Source organism: Pelophylax lessonae (genome assembly GCF_965119305.1).
Source record: "Pelophylax lessonae genome assembly, chromosome: 8".
Taxonomy (NCBI): domain Eukaryota; kingdom Metazoa; phylum Chordata; class Amphibia; order Anura; family Ranidae; genus Pelophylax; species Pelophylax lessonae.
The window spans coordinates 281,984,671-282,002,856 of NC_138775.1; the positions used below are offsets into that span (position 1 = coordinate 281,984,671).

Consider the following 18,186-nt stretch of genomic DNA (forward strand, 5'->3'; position numbering starts at 1 on the left):
AATTGGCTACTCAGCTGTTCCATGGCCAGGTGTGTGTTATTCCCTCATTAACCAATTTACAAGGAGCAGATAAAAGGTCCAGAGTTAATTTCAAGTGTGCTATTTGCTTTCGAAATCTGGTGCTGTCAACTCTCAATATGAGATCCAAAGAGCTCTCAATATGAGATCCAAAGAGCTTCAGGTCCACATTAAAGCCCAAGTCTAAGGCAAACCCCTGACCCCTTTAAAGACCCGGAAGACCACAGAAAACAGCTGTGGTGGATGACCGAAGAATTCTTTCCCTGGTGAAGAAAACACCCTTCACAACAGTTGGCCAGATCAAGAACACTCTCCAGGAGGTAGGTGTATGTGTGTCAAAGTCATCAACCAAGAGAAGACTTCACCAGAGTGAATACAGAGGGTTCACCACAAGATGTAAACCATTGGTGAGCCTCAAAAACAGGAAGGCCAGATTAGAGTTTGCCAAACAACATAAAAAAAAAGCCTTCACAGTTCTGGAACAACATTCTAAGGACAGATGAGACCAAGATCAACTTGTACCAGAGTAATGGAAAGAGAAGAGTATGGAGAAGGAAAGGAACTGCTCATGATCCAAAGCATACCACCTCATCAGTGAAGCATGGTGGTGGTAGTGTCATGGCGTGGGCATGTATGGCTGCCAATGGAACTGGTTCTCTTGTATTTATTGATGATGTGACTGCTGACAAAAGCAGCAGGATGAATTCTGAAGTGTTTCGGGCAATATTATCTGCTCATATTCAGCCAAATGCTTCAGAACTCATTGGACAGCGATTCACAGTGCAGATGGACAATGACCCGAAGCATACTGCGAAAGCAACCAAAGAGTTTTTTAAGGGAAAGAAGTGGAATGTTATGCAATGGCTAAGTCAATCACCTGACCTGAATCCGATTGAGCATGCATTTCACTTGCTAAAGACAAAACTGAAGGGAAAATGCCCCAAGAACAAGCAGGAACTGAAGACAGTTGCAGTAGAGGCCTGGCAGAGCATCACCAGGGATGAAACCCAGCGTCTGGTGATGTCTATGCGTTCCAGACTTCAGGCTGTAATTGACTGCAAAGGATTTCCAACCAGGTATTTAAAGTGAAAGTTTGATTTATGATTGTTAATCTGTCCCATTACTTTTGGTCCCTTAAAAAGTGGGAGGCACATATACAAACTGTTGTAATTCCTACACCTGATTTGGATGTAAATACCCTCAAATTAAAGCTGAAAGTCTGCAGTTAAAGCACATCTTGTTTGTTTCATTTCAAATCCATTATGGTGGTGTATAGAGCCAAAAAGATTAGAATTGTGTTTATGTCCCAATATTTATGGAACTCACTGTACACCACCTACAGTTCTCTACCGTCAGTGCCATCCTACCTTTCTGACTCTGTACCTCCTCTGGCATCTAAGAGGTGGTCTGTAGTAGTGATCGATCAATATTGTTTTTCAGTGCCGATACCGATATTTTGGTCACAGCTCTCAGTGACAGCTTCTGATCGAGAGACAGCAGGACAGGCTCCCAATTATGTGACCAACATGGGAACCAATTACAGTGATCATGTGATACAGAAGTTGTCCTGCCCCCCATGCATTAAAGCCCACTTAAAGGGCCACTGGGAGGTGGCATAAAGGGGTCAGGGGTTTGCCTTAGACTTGGGCTTTAATGTGGACCTGAAGTAAAAAAGGATTATCTGCTATGTTAAGATCCAGAAATGTTAATTGTGCCTAAGCAGTACGCTGAAAAATGCACTTCCTGTGCCTAAGCATGCTCATTCTGTAGCCTTGTAACTTTATATTTGCAGTATGTTATCATCTAAGTCAGAGGTCTCTAAACTTTCCAAACAAAAGGGCAATTCACTATCCTTCAGACTTTAGGGGGTGCTGCACTGTAGCCAGTGAGAGTAGAAAATGCCCCAACATCAGTTGGAGTAGACTATGCCTCAGGTTTGATGGTAAGTAGGAGTAAAAATGACATACCACTGGTCAGAAGGAGGAGGAATAGTGGCCCATCATTGGTATCAGTAGGAGGAATTATGCCTCATCGTTGTTGTCAGTGGAAGAAACAATGCTCCAATGTGGGCGTCAGTGGAGGGAACAGTGTCCAATCATTGGTGTCTGCAGAAGAAACAATGCTCCAATGTGGGCGTCAGTGGAAGGAATAGTGTCCAATCATTGGTGTCTGCAGAAGAAACAATGCTCCAATGTGGGCATCAGTGGAAGAAATAGTGCCCAATCATTGGTGTCTGCTGAAGAAACAATGCTCCAATGTGGGCATCAGTGGAAGGAATAAGTGCCCAATCATTGGTGTCCGCGGAAGAAACAATGCTCCAATGTGGGGGTCAGTGGAAGGAATAGTGCCCAACCATTGGTGTCTGCAGAAGAAACAATGCTCCAATGTGGGCGTCAGTGGAAAGAGTAGTGCCCAATCATTGGTGTCCGTGGAAGAAACAATGCTCCAATGTTGGCATCAGTGGAAGGAATAGTGCCCAATCATTGGTGTCCGCTGAAGAAACAATGCTCCAATGTGGGCATCAGTGGAAGGAATAGTGTCCAATCATTGGTGTCTGCGGAAGAAACAATGCTCCAATGTGGGCGTCAGTGGACAGAATAGTGCCCAATCATTGGTGTCCGCGGAAGAAACAATGCTCCAATGTGGGCGTCAGTGGACAGAATAGTGCCCAATCATTGGTGTCCGCAGAAGAAACAAAGCTCCAATGTGGGCGTTAGTGGAAAGAATAGTGCCCAATCATTGGTGTCCGTGGAAGAAACAATGCTCCAATGTGGGCGTCAGTGGAAGGAATAGTGCCCAATCATTGGTGTCTGCGGAAAAAACAATGCTTCAATGTAGGCATCAGTAGGAGGAATGGTGCCTCTTTGTTGGTGATAGTGGAAGGATTAGTGCCTCATATCAGTGGGAGAAAAAATGCCCGAAAGGCCAGTTAAAGATAAGCAATGGGCAACATCTAGCCTGTAGGCCGCAGCTTGGAGACCACTGATCTAAGGCACTGCTGTGTCTTACCAGATTTGGAGTGAGATTTGGTGATGTCACTACTGTGCTGCTCAATGTTCTCCTTGCTGGAGAGGAAGCTGTACCTGAGGATCTACAGTGCAAGGATCTCCCTGCTTCATCTATTCTGTGGCTCTGTGCTTCCTCCACCTCTCCTGCTGCACCTTGATCATTACCCCACCAACCATCAGATCACCAGTCATCAGGAAGCAGCTCTAACATGAGGAAGCAAAGGCCCACTCCTCTACCACAATGACTTTCTCCTTACAGAGACACAATACAGAATAAGGCATGGTTAGTAATGTAGAAAATATCAGCTACAGGGAGCTTCAAACAGCTATGGTAAAATCTAATTTGGATCTAGTTCTGTTCTTACAACATTGTAATTTTGCATCATATTAATAAATATGGCATGTTTGTTGTCTCTGGTGATCCTAGAATTCAGATGTCATCTAATGGTAATACATTATGTCATAGATGGCTCTCACACACAAGTGACATCATCGAGCTCCAGAAACAAGATATACTTTATGGGGCTGACATCACTACTCTACAGATATGGTCATGGTTTATGAGTAATAATTAGTTGCGAGAATGACTTGTTACAATGCATATACAATTATTTACAGCCTCATGCTATCATCAGTTCTGGGTTGATTTAAATTTTAATTAGATTAATTCTGCAGGACTGATTTAAAGCTATTCGGGTAGGTTGACTACTAAGGATGAGCTTGGGTTTGGTCCAAAGTTGGATTCCCTCCATTGGCTGCCACTCAACCTACGAATTATATTCAAGTTACTAACCATAATTTACAAAGCCATCCATAACTTGGCACCCAGCTACATCACTAACCTGGTCGCGAAATACCAAGCAAATCGTTCTCTTCTTTCCTCCCAAGACCTCCTGCTCTCTAGCTCCCTTGTCTCCTCATCCAATGCTCGCCTACAGGACTTTTCCCGAGCCTCTCCCATAATCTGGAATGCTCTACCCTAATCTGTCCGACTATCTCCTACATTGTCCTCTTTCAGACGATCCCTGAAAACACATCTCTTCAGAGAAGCCTACCTGGCAACCACCTAACAACTGTACTTTTAGTTTCTCCATCAGCTCATCCCCTGCAGTTATTACCTCTTGTATCTTTTGACCCTCTTGTAAGCTCTAATGAGCAGGGCCCTCTGACTCCTCCTGTATTAAATTGTATTGTATTTGTACTGTCTACCCTCAAGTTGTAAAGCGCTATGATAATAATAATTGTGATTGAACCCAGAAGAAAGCTATCACTCCTGCCCACTGAGCTCTGACAAAACCCAAGCTCATCCCTACTGACCACCCTACTCACTTCAAGAAAACGTATCATTTACACTTTTTAAAAGTAAAAATGTTGTTGGCCCTGTAATTAAAGAGAAGTAATTAAAGAGAAAAGAAGAGAGGAAATGCTTACCTTTCCAAACGCCCAAGTCGTCAACACACTGCTCTATTCAATGAAAACCCTCCCTTGAAGTCCACTAGGAAACCACCAAATCTACAACATTGATCACTTGGATCACCCCGCAGCATTCACTGGTTCATCCTACCAACCTCCTTGTACTTACTGAGTCCTGAAGTGAAGGTTGGTGGAAGGAACCACCCAGTGCTGCTGGGGATGCCACCGCACACATATTAGGGATAAAAGATGGGTTTGGGTGCACAACAGAGACAGTGATGTGAGGAGTCCCATAGTATTTAAAGGGAAACATTTTCCTTGCATTTTACTTGCAAGGTAAAAACGTAAAAAAAGAACTCATCAATGTGAAAGGGCCTATATAGATCTGTGCAGTAATCCAGTGTGAGACTTCTTGTAATAAAGACCTCTCACTGCTGCTCTCTCTTCTTATGCAGGGTGACTTATCTGGTCTCCGCCACACCTGTAGTTCTCTGTAGTAGGTGGGGCCTGCTGGACTCCTCCCACAGCTCTGCTCTCTGCACAGGCTATGCACAGCACAGTGATGATATCACTGATAATTTTAAAAGACAATATCCGGGTATTCAAAGGCATTTGGTGCACACAAAGGGGTTTTATATTGTTTGTGGCTACTAAGGAATATATTTAAAATAATTTTTTTGTGTTCAGAGTATATATTACATTTTAAAATTTGCCTTTACATACACTTGTAGCATTTATGTTAAAAATATGAAATGACATATTTCAGATTGTATCTTATATCTAGGGTCCCTTTCATTCACATGTAAAATGTTGTCATAAAATATCCCGGATAATGTATGGATGTATACTGTGTGCAGATTTTGTTTTTAGAAATTGGATAAAAAGTGCAGAAAGAGTCTCAGCCTTCACTGAGGGCCGTTTAAATCCAGCTGTCACTTTACACTATCCACACTCTGCTTTTACCAAGAAAGGAAAACACAGACTTATCTAGAGAACTGACATGTAGATCCTAGCAATGCCATACAGATAAAGAGAGAGGCACCACTGGGGGATGGACTGACACTTCTCTGAAATACACCGCACAAAGTCTATCCCTCTAAAGTGCAACCCCAGTGAAACCACAATACATTTAAAGGGAAGCTCAACTTTTGTTCAAACAATTGACATAACCCCCATCATTGCAAAGATTATTAAAAAATTATCCTTGCATTCTCATTTGCAGCAATATCTTCAAACTTCTCTTCCCTGCAACCATGGCAACAGTATTCAGTGTAGGGCACTGAAGCTTTCTGTGTTATCTCTCTGGGCCCCACAAACCTCTGGGAGTGTTCTGTGTGTAGTGCTATGGAACTGGTCAAAGTTATATGAGTAAATATAAAAATATTAATAATGGTAATAATGTGTGGCTGGGACATTAGACTGTAAGCTCCTTTGGTGCAGAGACTGATTGGCTCAGTATTCTCTGTACAGTACTGCAGAATATGTCAAAGCTATATATAGTGGGGAAAATAATTATTTGATCCCCTGTAGATTTTGTAAGCCGGGAGCTTATCATGTCGGACCCTCAGACTTTTTACTGGCCCACCATTCTCTCAGCTTTGCAGAAAAGGCCTAAACCAGGACTGAAAAATACCAACCCAGCATGTTACCAAAATTATGTTTCAAAAACATCAGAGAAAAGGATACCCCCAGGTTGATCATACCTAGGCCACCCATCCGCCTGGGAAGGTAGGTTACAGACCTCTTAATGTAGTTCAGTTTGTTGCCCCATAACAGCTGAAAGAAACAGCTGTAGATCTTCGCATAGAGAGACACTGGCAAAACACAGACAAATACTGGGATCAGGTAAGTTTTAATCAGGTCAATCCTTTCCCTGTAAGAGAGTTTCCATTCCTTCCATCTGGCAACCTTGGCATTGACATCTTGTAGCCTGCTTTCCCAATTTGCAAGGCCGTAATTGCCTAAAACTTTAATTTCCTGCTGGGGCTCTGGGAAGGTGACCGGAAGCTCTAAGCTATCGCCTTCCTCTCCCATCCAAAAAACTTCACTCTTTTCCCAATTTGTTCTTTAAGCCGGATGCCTCAGCATACTTCTCCATCACCGAGACCACCCCCTCGCCTCCTCTGTCCCAGAAATTAAAACAGACACGTCATCAGCATAGGCCACAACCCTCAAAGAAGGCTCACCAGGAATGCCCAAAGGCACCCCGAACAATGGTCCGCTCTCTAACCTCCCAATGAAGGGATCGATTTCAAATGCATATAGCAGAAGACTTAAAGGACACCCCTGACGCACACCTGAGCCAACCTCAAAGGGCCGTCCGATCCAATTATTTACAAGCATGAAGCTTTCAGCCCCTCTGTACAAAGTCTTCAGCCAATCGATAAAGCCTGGTCCAGACCATACTTGCCAAGAAGCAGCCATAGGTACTCATAAATTGACCCGATTAAAAGCTTTAGCCTGATCCAATGCCAGCAAGTAATTTCTCCAGCCTGCAGCCCTGCACTGCTCCAAGGCCTCCCGCACAGCTAACACTGCTGAAAAAATGCTTCTACCCTAAACCAAACAGTGATGGTGGTGAGAAAGTAGATTGCCCGCTACAGACGATAAACGCAAGAAAATAATTATTCTACTCTGACTACTACTACTACATGAGAGTGTAAGCTCCTCTTGTTCTTCCGAATGTCTCAAACTCTCTGTACAGCATTATGGATTATGTTATAGCTTTAGAAATGTATAATATTATTGTGTATGGTTCGGGTGGAGACAGACTGATGCCCTGGTGCAGAGACTGATGCGACTGTATCAATGCTTGGTACCATGAATTAAAGTGGAGGTAAACTTCACTTTTGAACTTGTACCTACAGATAAGGCTATAATAAGGTAGGTACAGTGAATATTTCCTAAACTTGCACTGTTTAGAAAAAAGCTGCATGGGATGCTGTCGGTGACATCATACCTGGCATACCTGTGCCGTCCTTTCAGAGCTCCGTGCAGGAGCCGAGGGCTCCCACACACATGCGTGGGAGTGACGTCATCGTGGCCCTGGGCATTCATACAGCTGGAGCCCGTAAACCCAGAAGCAAGACTGGGTGAAGATGGCAGCGCTGGAGATCCGTGACAGCGCTGCATGGGAGGGAACCACGTTACAGGTGAGTCAGTGATAGTATGTGGTGCACTAGTACATTATCACTTAACTCTGAAGGGGGGTCCACTTTATTTTTATTTTAGTTGCAGTTTACTACCGCTTTAGGCCAGCACTATATAAATGTATAATAATGATGTGTATAGAACTGGTGGAGATATCAGAACGCAAGCTCCTCTGTTACAGAGACTAATGAGAATGACTCAATGTTCTTTTTGCAGCGCTGTGGCATATGTCAAAACCATATCAATATACAATAACATTGTGTATAGTTGTGATGGGGACATTGGAGTGTAAGCTCCTCTGGTTTGAATTTATTCTGCCTTATTTAGATGAATAGTATAAAACCATCAATTACAACTTGCATAGGTCCAATTACTGTCATCCTTGAAGGAACATAAGAAAAAAAAAGGGGCAGAAATTTGGGGAGGTGGCAGTTCCTTCTTTTCCTGTGCAGCTCTCGTTTCTGCTAATCAGTCACTTGAGTCCAAGGTGTAAACAATGAGCTCATTTCCTTTGCCTAACAAGACATCTGCTCGGGATCTTTACTCAAGGCGAAAACGGCGATCTCAGCGAAGAAATATGCCGCTATATATGGGGAAAGCGTGTTATTCTTGTGATGTGCCGGGCCACTGAAAAGAGTGCACCCTCCTTAGACGCTGTTCATTTTACAGACTTCCACCTGGAACATGACATTAGCAATAATAAACATATGTAAAAATACACGTATGAGTGCCTGCCTGGGCCGCCATCCCTGTACTCCATGTAGAGTGGAAAGGGAAATTACATCATATTTTCTTTTTAATTCAGTGGTATAAAACGCGTACTTTCACTACATTTTATGATGTACCTAACATTCACATACCCCTAGTCATACTGTATATGACATCCATCTGTATACAAATATCTGAGCACCAGTGGGATGTATATTATACGTTTTGTTGATTTCTGAAGATAATAGTAGTAAGTCATGTACAACTGGACTGTAATTTTGAAGATAGCTTCTCCAGGCCACTTCAATAGAACTGAAGAAGTGGTTTGGACAAAAACGACAAAACATCTTCAACATTACAGAACAAGTCCAGTTGAATATGACTACTACTAGATATACCATGACCTAGATTAGGGATCCTCAAACTACGGCCCTCCAGCTGTTGCGGAACTACACATCCCATGAGGCATTGTAAAACTCTGACATTCACAGACATGACTAGGCATGATGGGAATTGTAGTTCCTGAACAACTGGAGGGCCATAGTTTGAAGACCCTTGACCTAGATAGATAAGAACCTGCACATACATACTGGCGATCATTTAGGGGTGCATACCCAGAAACTGGTGTGGGAATGATCCCGACACTTATTAGAACTGAAGAAGTGGTTGGAGAAGCTACAAAACGTCTTCAGCATTACAGAACAAGTCCATTTGAATGTGACCATCTACTACTCGATACACCAAGACCGAAATAGATGAGAACCTTCAAAGACATACTGGCAATCTAGTCTAGTCTATGAAGTCTTCTCTGGGCTTGATGACATCAGGAACAGTCCACAACGCAAGACTGGTGCAGCACGGGGGTCCTGGACCAGTCTTGTGCTGAGATAAACAGTGGTTTAGGTAAGTATATCTCCTTTTTCCTCTCCCCTAGACAAAAATTGAGCGGTTAACCAGTGAAGTGCGGGCACAGCCCACAGCATGGGAAAAGCATAAATTGCCCGGAGATGGGTTTTTAAACTAAGAAGTGGCTTAGATAAGCTACAAAACGTCTTCAACAGGTATACCATGACCATGATAAATGGGAACCTTCACAGACATAGACTTCTAAAAGTTCCTATACAGTATGTATCACAGGGCCAAATGGACATACTGATATAGTCCCAGCTCCCCCAAGTACCACAGCATCACAGCTGACGCTTCTTAGGAGAAGGTGTCTGACTGCTATTCCCGCAGCTACTGGCCAGTGGTGTCTATGACTACCTCATAGACATGAGATCTTTGCCTCTCATCTCCAGTCAATGAGTATTTTACAGTGCATATTTAGCCACAACTTTTTTTTAGTTTTGGAAAGGAGTATGGAAGGATTAGAACAACTGTCATGGTTTTCATTGCTGAAACATGTATATCAGAGGTGCCAAATTAGATCACTATTTCTCGAAAAGGGGTGCCGTGGCACCCTGGGGTACTGTCTTGGTCCATCAGGGATGCCATGCTGTGCATAGTATTTTTGCACAGCATCATGCATTCAATGGCACAGGTGAACGGGCTGTCAGCACCATGTAATTGAATGATGCTAGTCTAGTGCAGGTGGCATTCAGGGCAGCGCCAGAATTCAGAATGGGACAGAAGCCCACCTCCTTCTTCACCTGTTCCACCTCCCACAGAGTGGTGGTTGTACAATAAGTATATTCAGAACAAGGTTAAAGGAGGGCTAGGCAGATTTTGGAGCAAAGGCTGTAGAGCCATGTGCTTTGTATATAGATATACATATATAAATCGATCAGATTGCATTTTTGTGTGCAAATCAAACATCAATAACTATTGAATTGTAATGGACAACATTAATACATTCCATCACAGTGTGTTTGCTCTAGAGACTACTTTATTTTAAATTAATTATTCAGACTTTTACTCAGATCTGCATAAAATCCTCATATAGGTTTTTAGATGTATGGGAAGAACAGGGCAACTAAAAATAGTTAGCTCTGCATGTTCCAAAAGGACATAATGAATATTAATAAAAATGTGTTTTCAGAATCCAACTGTGGTTGAATATACTTATAAAAGTTCTGTTAAAATGAATGGATTAAACCAAAAAAAAGTTTTTTTTTTAATACTAATACAGTAAACCCCCGCTCCATCGCGGTTCAGTTTTTGCGGTCCCGGTATATTGCGTTTTTTTTTGTAATGTTATTTTACTATATAAATCATTAAAAATGAAATATTTTTGTGTTTTCCATAGCTCTTGCTCTGTCTCTCAGTATCTTTTATGTGTTTAAATGAGTTTCTATTGTTTTAAAAGTGTGTTTAAAGACCTTAAAATGCTTTTACACGTACAGTGACAGTAAAAAAACATGCCTACAATGCATTTTAATAGGGTTTTTCTATTTCGCGGATTTTCACTTTTCGCGGCTGGGTCCGGAACGTAACCCCCGCAATGGAGGGGGGTTTACTGTAACAGGAAATGCCATATATAAATCATTATTTAACTGAGGCATATGGCCAGTAGTCCTGGGAAAGGGAAATGGCAAGGTGAAGAACAGAAGAGAAAAATGATTCTTGCTGCACTGGAGGCTCTACTACTTGAGACGGGCTGTGGGAGTAACCGGCACCAAGGGTAATCGTTCCTATTCGTCAGCAGACCTAGCTTTAGATATATTTTTCCCATGTTACATGCATGCTACATATAGAGTAAGGTCACCTTTTCATGAAAAAAAAAAGGAGCACTAACTCTAAATATCCTGGTCACCCGTCTGCACCTTGATGCACATACCAGTCGTGATGCCCAATGCTGCCGATGCAATACAAAGCCCTGGAGTGAGTATCCATCATAATATTTACAACCACATAACTGTGCTGACAAATGAGAAGTGCTTTTTTTTATTCTGGGACACCTTACTGTGAAAATGTTTCCTCCTGATGCAGGCTGATGACGCCATCTTAGTTGAGGAAAAGTCAATTTTCTGGAGCTCAGGGATTGCTTTTTTAACCGATAAAAGGTACAGTCACTTTAAATTAAAATCATGAATTGGAAGCCATGATGTTTTGCAATGTGAGGACAATGATGCTTCCGTTTTTTTAAGGGCCATTGGTGGAATATCTTCATTTGAGAATTAACAATATGTCTCATCCATATATGTACTGTACGTAGTGAGTTTTTATGTCATAGACCTGCTATAGAGAGTACCATGATCTTCTTCATGCCAGGTAGTCAAATAATATTCAGTAATAAACTTACCAGTCATTTATGCATATTTGGCACCAGACGTTCCTTACTGAAAGTTAAAATTTCAGGAAACTCCAATTTCTTTCTGTTATAGTAATTACTATCATTAGGTTTTGCATTTTGAGGACAACACTAACAGCAGACTAGTGCAGTCCCAAATATGCTCTGAAATTACCCTGTTTAAAATTAGTCTTTTGGAAATTGCTGAACAAAACTGTTCTACCACTGAAATCTGTGCTTTAATTGAAAATTCCACCAAGAAAAAAAATCAGACCATGCATATGTTCCCATGGTCTACTATCTAAGGTCAGATCTTCCACGCCAAAACGTGGGCAATGGGACACTGGCCCATCCCTGCTCACACCACACAACACTGGGACGCGCCTTGTCCATTCTCTCCGATTAAGCACAAGGGTGTTGGTGGGAGGGAGCAGTCCCTAATTGATCACAGAAGATTTCCCACTCGTGTTGCTTTCTCTGCTGGCAATAACAAGCATTTATTAGCTTTTTATGGCCATTCTAAAGTTTTTAAGATAATGAATTACCATTCCTCATATTCTAGTCAGCCACAGACCATCATCTATATCAGGAGCCAACCCAAATGTCAAAAGAGCATTTAATCAACATGAGCACATATGCTTGGCAGTGAAAAATGTTCCAAGCTGGCAAACAGACTTTTGCCCATGATGTGGGGTTACTAAACAATGGCAGATGTTTCCATGAGATTAGTGGACAGTGAGCCCCGAGAACTGGCTGAAATTTTCTCCTTAACTCCAATCAACACGTGGATGCAGATGTGAAAACTGTGTTCAATTTCCTCAAAAGAAAAGGAGAATTATAGATATTTGGTTGCTCATGGGTTTTCACCATCTGCAATAATGAGCACATTCACTGTTAGGAATACTTGTCACGTTCTGGTAACTGCACCTGAATATCACCAGTCCTTGCAAGCACACCCAAAAGGCATTCTAAATGTCTTGCACTTCTTCCAAAATTTCAGATAGCAGAAGATGACCAATACGTGAATTTAATTTTATTTCACTAGTGTGGATGAGAAGCAAACTTACACACACACACACATTTTTGGAACTGCCATCTATTCAAGATCATACATTGCAACAAAGAACTGTTGGAAACCTTTTTACCTGTAATGGCATTGTAATGCTTTTGAAAATAATATAAACATAAAGAAACAAAAAAGCAAGAACAGTGAAAAAACACCAATCATGTAATTTATATGAGCAAAGCATACCCAATAATTATTTCTGACAATTAAATAAATATTAGGAAACTAAGTAAAAACTCAGCAGAAATAAGAGGAACACAAGGTGGTGCTTACTCACAAGACTGATTTCAATAGCATCAAGAACAAAATGTAGATTGGAAGCACAGATCATGTACACAACAAAGGATTGAATTCTAAGCACCTACTTAAATCTACATCTGAGGACGCTAACACAGCGCAAACCTTGTCAAAATTAGGTGGGGGAGGGGGGCTCCTCAGATAAGGCCTCACCTCTGGGTCCTGTAATGACAGGTCGATGATGCTGTGTAAACGCCGTTCCAAGGGAAGAGGTCTGCGAAGGAGAAGGACTGCTGAAACCAGACTTCTCTGACTTCTTTAAGGTAGTAGGCGATGGCATTCCTGGCAAGAATGATTGATAAGTGCAATTTAATAATGCTAAGTCATGGAACCACAGCCTATGCATTGTGAACGTGGCTGCTGAAGCAAGATCCATTCAGCGATACTCAACCTTATGCGACACCCTCAGAAAACATGACCAATCTGTGCCCTCTACAAATATGGCCAACCCATGCCCTCGACAAACATGTCCAACTCATGTGCTACAAACATGGATGACCTGTGCCCTTAACATATATGGCTGACCTGTACTCTGTAGACTGGAAAACTCAAGGTGGCTCTGCCTGGTCTAGAAACCCATTCTGAGCTGTCTGACCTCCTCAAAACCCAAAGGGGCCATTTGCATGAATGAAACTTACACAGGTTTAATGGCAAAGATGAAGGGTCTTTTTAACAACTTGGGCCATTGTGAAGATAACAAGATCATCTATGATGAATTAGGTTCCTAAATTCATTTAGATATAGCAAATTTTTGGTTTGTCATAATTTGACCTTGAAGGCCATCTGAAGCTTGTGATTCTCGTTAAGGAACGCGTTTTAAAAGAGCAAAGGTTGAGTATCACTAATTAGGCCTTTGAGGGGAAAAAAATAAATAAATAATACAAAATACTAGAAGCAAGGATTGTTAGTACATTAGCAGAAGGTTAATTGTCAGTTTGTATGGTGAGGAAGATGACAGGAAAGAAAAGAACATTTTGTGTTTACACTATGATGAAACTAATCATATTGCGATGTTCTTGTGTTGCAGTGAGATGTCGTCCTTGTGAATGCATGAGCTAAATGCATATATATATATATATATATATATATATATATATATATATATATATATATATTGTTTTATATATATATATATATATATATATATATAACAAAATTACTGACTTAAAGTCTAAAGCTAAAACTTTATTTTTTTCCTTAAGTAGGCAATGGTTATATCTAATTTCAAGTGTCAGAGGATAAAACTCTTCAAAGTAAGAGAAATCCTCTCTTAGACAGTTGTCGCAAGAACAAATGCCCCCACTGAAAGACCTACTCTCTATTCCTGTTCCAGTGTCAACTACAAGATTTTGTATTTCCCCTTACTTCAAAAAACAGATAGTGTCATCCCTCCGGTGGTGTTCCCTTGCTACGCTGGACAGTTGGAGGTTCTGAAAGGCATTTACACTGGTCTAGATTTCTACACCGAACCTCCATGATTTAGAGGTTAGAGGCACTATTACCATTGCATCCAATAAGTATAGCCAACATTTTTTAGAATTTCAATAAAAAATTCTTAAAACTCCACTGAAAAACTTTCAGATGAAAGTGATATAAGTTTCTTCCAAATGTTAACCTTTGTTTAGTTTTGAAGATAACTCATCTGTCTTCTGTTCATTAATATATACGGGGTAAACTGTTACCACATTCTGGCTACTCTTATCCCCTTAGGGACTGGTGTGTCTTAAGATCTTCTTAGCTTTCTACTATCATGATCATCATCATAAAGCCAAATGATGGGGTAATGCTCACCACAAGGTCTTGAAAAGCAATGGGTGAATCCCCTCCGAAACGTGAAACATTTATAATGACCAAGTAGGAACGTAAAGATACCTTCTATTACAGTAAATTGAAAGCCAAAACTTCTATTTTTAGTTTTGGATAGAGTGGGGAACGGTTAGAACCCCTCTCAGGCTTTGTATTGCTAGAGAAGTAGGGATGAGGAGCGCTGGAACTCATCAGACTGATAAAGTGCTCTGGGTGGGTTAACTTGTGTATCCAAGTTTTTGTACTTAGCGGATTGAGGTTTTTAGCAAGATAGTGCCAGGTAAATCATTTATGTCCAGATCAATTTAATTTATTGTTTGCATTCAATAAAAAGCCAAAATTCTTCAAGAGTTTCAAAAGGACCTCCTTTATGAGGGGCGAAGATTAAGTGATTGGAAGCATATGTTTAAAATAAGGCATTGTTCAATCTGTGGGTTGAAAAAAAAAATATGACTTGATTTCCCCATTCAAATATTTGATGTGGATGGTGGAATCCTCTTGCCGAGGTATTGTATTCTGACACCGGGGAGGAGACTTCCCTGCTGTCAGAATACACTGAACAGTGCTGCTGGCAATAGCCGGTGGCACTGATCGATCAGGAAAAGCCCGACAGGGTGGTTGTACAGAAGCTGATCAGTAAATTGACTTCGGGAACAACAAGCCTGACCATACATAGATCAACATTTAACCAGTCCCTGCTGAACCGGCCAAATTTCCAGCATTGTATGGCTGGCTTAATAAAAAGATTTCACATTTACTTATATCCATCACATTCCAAATTTGTTTCAATATTTCTAAGACTGGTGAAGGTGGTCTATTTGGAACTCTCGTAATAAGTTGGATTAGTATTAAATGCAAACAACAAGAAAATGTGATTTGGACAGAAACTCATCCTTTTTTTTTCTCCTGGTGACCATTGCCAAATTTTGAGTTGATACCAGAACAGGAATAGAGAGAAAATCTTCCAATGGGGGTACTTGTTATGGTGACAACCAGGATGGGATATTCCTCACTTTGTAGAGATTTCTTCTCACTTTCCTATTGTATCTAGAAAAGAAGTTGTGAAGGGAAATCTCTCTAATAGCATACAGATAAAAAAAAACCTGATAGCAGTTTTAAAACTTCCCTAATCTATCCAGGAGAAACAAGTTATGGCTTTAGATATACTTTAAGACCTTCATATTCTTCACTGGAAGATCTTTTACACCTTTCACTGGAATTCTTTGAGAGATATAAGCAATTAGTGCGTGATTCAACCCAACAGTTGATTGAGGTTGATCAGTTGATTCATCCTACCTATTGAACCAGTGGGTGATTCAACCCATCAACTGATTCAGGTTGATCAGTTGATTCATCCTACCTATTGAACCAGTGGGTGATTCAACCCATCAACTGATTCAGGTTGATCAGTTGATTCATCCTACCTCTTGCACCAGTGAGTGATTCAACCCATCAATTGATTCAGGTTGGTCAGTTGAATCATCCTACCTATTGAACCAGTGGGTGATTCAACCCATCAATTGATTCAGGTTGATCAGTTGATTTATCCTACCTATTGCACCAGTGGGTGATTCCACCCATCAATTGATTCAGGTTGATCAGTTGATTCAACCTACCCATTGAACCATTGGGTGATTCCACCCATCAATTGATTCAGGTTGATCAGTTGATTCAACCTACCCATTCAACCAGTGGGTTATTCAACCCATCAGTTGATTCAGGTCGATTAGTTGATTCAACCTACCCATTCAACCAGTGGGTGATTCAGCCTCACCCACACTTCAAAATCAAATGGAGTTTTCTTTGGCATTATACTGTATATCTTTATAAGTATACATGTGACTTATATAATGATGCAAAGTGCAATACATTGTTACTCTGTTTATAGTAAGTGATCACTCCTTGCAAAGTCTTATTTACCTACACATATGTATATGATGTATTTGTTTTAGCAGCTCTTCTGCAATGTGAAACCTTCCGTACACAGGAAACCAACTTTTGCCTGTTTGCCATGTCGCTTATCAGTAGTATATTTAGAAGTGTGTGCATGATAAGACCATAAGAACTGACAATCAACAGACACAAATAGACGGCTCAGTATAAAGGCTGGAGGTGGGAGAAGGAGATTCAGTGTTAGCGAATGCAGAGCGGTTAGTCACATTCAGGAAAATCATGGTGCAGTTTGGCATGTTACATTGGCAGGACAATGCTCCGGTTAGTGATAACCATAAAATAACTCTATAAAGTGTTAATACGGTGAGGGTCGCACTCAGCATGCAAATAAACATTCTGACATTCAAATGATTTCATAAACAGCAGCAAAGTATCATATAATTCTACTGATGCCACTTTTAATGTTTTTTTACATTTTTATTTTATTTTTCCCAGGTTGTAATGCTTCCTTGCCTCTCCCACATTTCTTCAGTTTTCTTCAAAATACCTACCAGCCCTAATACACTTGCTTAGAGGCAATAATGTGTGCTGTGTAAGAAGCCCCAGGTGCATGCTGCCATCCTGTAAAGCATAATGGGGCAGCAAAGATGAATGAATTCAACTTCACTGCAAGGGACGTCCCTGTGCCAGAACTAATATGTGTTTTAGGAAGCATCTGCCTCTATCTCAGGCCTATTACAGGTGTCTTTGTGACATATTTTATGGAAACAGGCCCATGAGGAAAAATTTGGTGAAATCAGAAAAAGTGTAACCTAATAAGGATAATTCAATTCAAGTATTTTTAGTTGTCAAAGGGTTTTTACGACTGGCTGTTGGAAACTACAGATCCCGGCATGGAGAAGCATTTATAAAATATGTTTTATACAAAACCTTTGATTTCAATGTATATGAAACAGATATTAATTTTACTCAGACGTTGCTCTTGGGCAATATCTATCATTTCTTTTCATTTTTTAACACTAAGCTTAAACCCCAATAGTAAACTCAGGACTCTCCAGTGTGCCTATAAAATGTAAAATCTGCTAGCTAGCTTTTAGGGATACCTGGATTTACAGTGCACATCCTTTGAGTGGCCATTTTTAAAGCTGTATTCCAGGAATTCAGCAACTTTTAAAAAAGCGCAGGCACACTGAGTTAAGTCCAATTAGGTGTATGTCACCTCCAGAACTTATCTCCTTTACTTATATGTAACAGGTTTATTGTACTCCCTGAAGATACACTTCAACTGTGAGAGGAGAAAGGCACACAGAGCAGCTTTGCCTGACCCTGCCCTCTGCTGCCCATTCACAGAAGCCCTTGTATTTTGTGAATGTGTTCACATAATACAAAGGTTTCTGTGACTGGGCAGAAGAAAGGGAGGGATAGGCATAGAAGTTCCAGCAATTCTGATCTTGAAGGAACTGAGACCACAGCAAGCAACATTTCAGCTCCAGAAGTGATATTCTTGGAGAACAATAAACCTGTTAGATGTGAATAATAAAGATAAGCCTACAAGACGGCAGGAACCTAGTTGGACCTAACTCATGGTATACCTGCAG

At 40.9% G+C, this 18,186-nt stretch overlaps 1 protein-coding gene across 9 annotated transcripts in view; it reads right to left on the reverse strand.

Annotated features, from left to right (window-relative positions):
* Window positions 1-18,186, reverse strand: part of NFIA (nuclear factor I A) — a 504,907-nt gene that overhangs the window by 69,134 nt on the left and 417,587 nt on the right. For 8 of the 9 annotated variants that reach the window (XM_082265066.1, XM_082265065.1, XM_082265064.1 and 5 more), the window contains exon 7: window positions 13,043-13,171. The exons of the other annotated variant lie outside the window; for it this stretch is intronic. In XM_082265066.1, coding sequence (XP_082121192.1) covers window positions 13,043-13,171 — 129 coding nt within the window. The remainder of the gene's footprint in view (window positions 1-13,042; window positions 13,172-18,186) is intronic. 9 annotated transcript variants of the gene reach the window in all.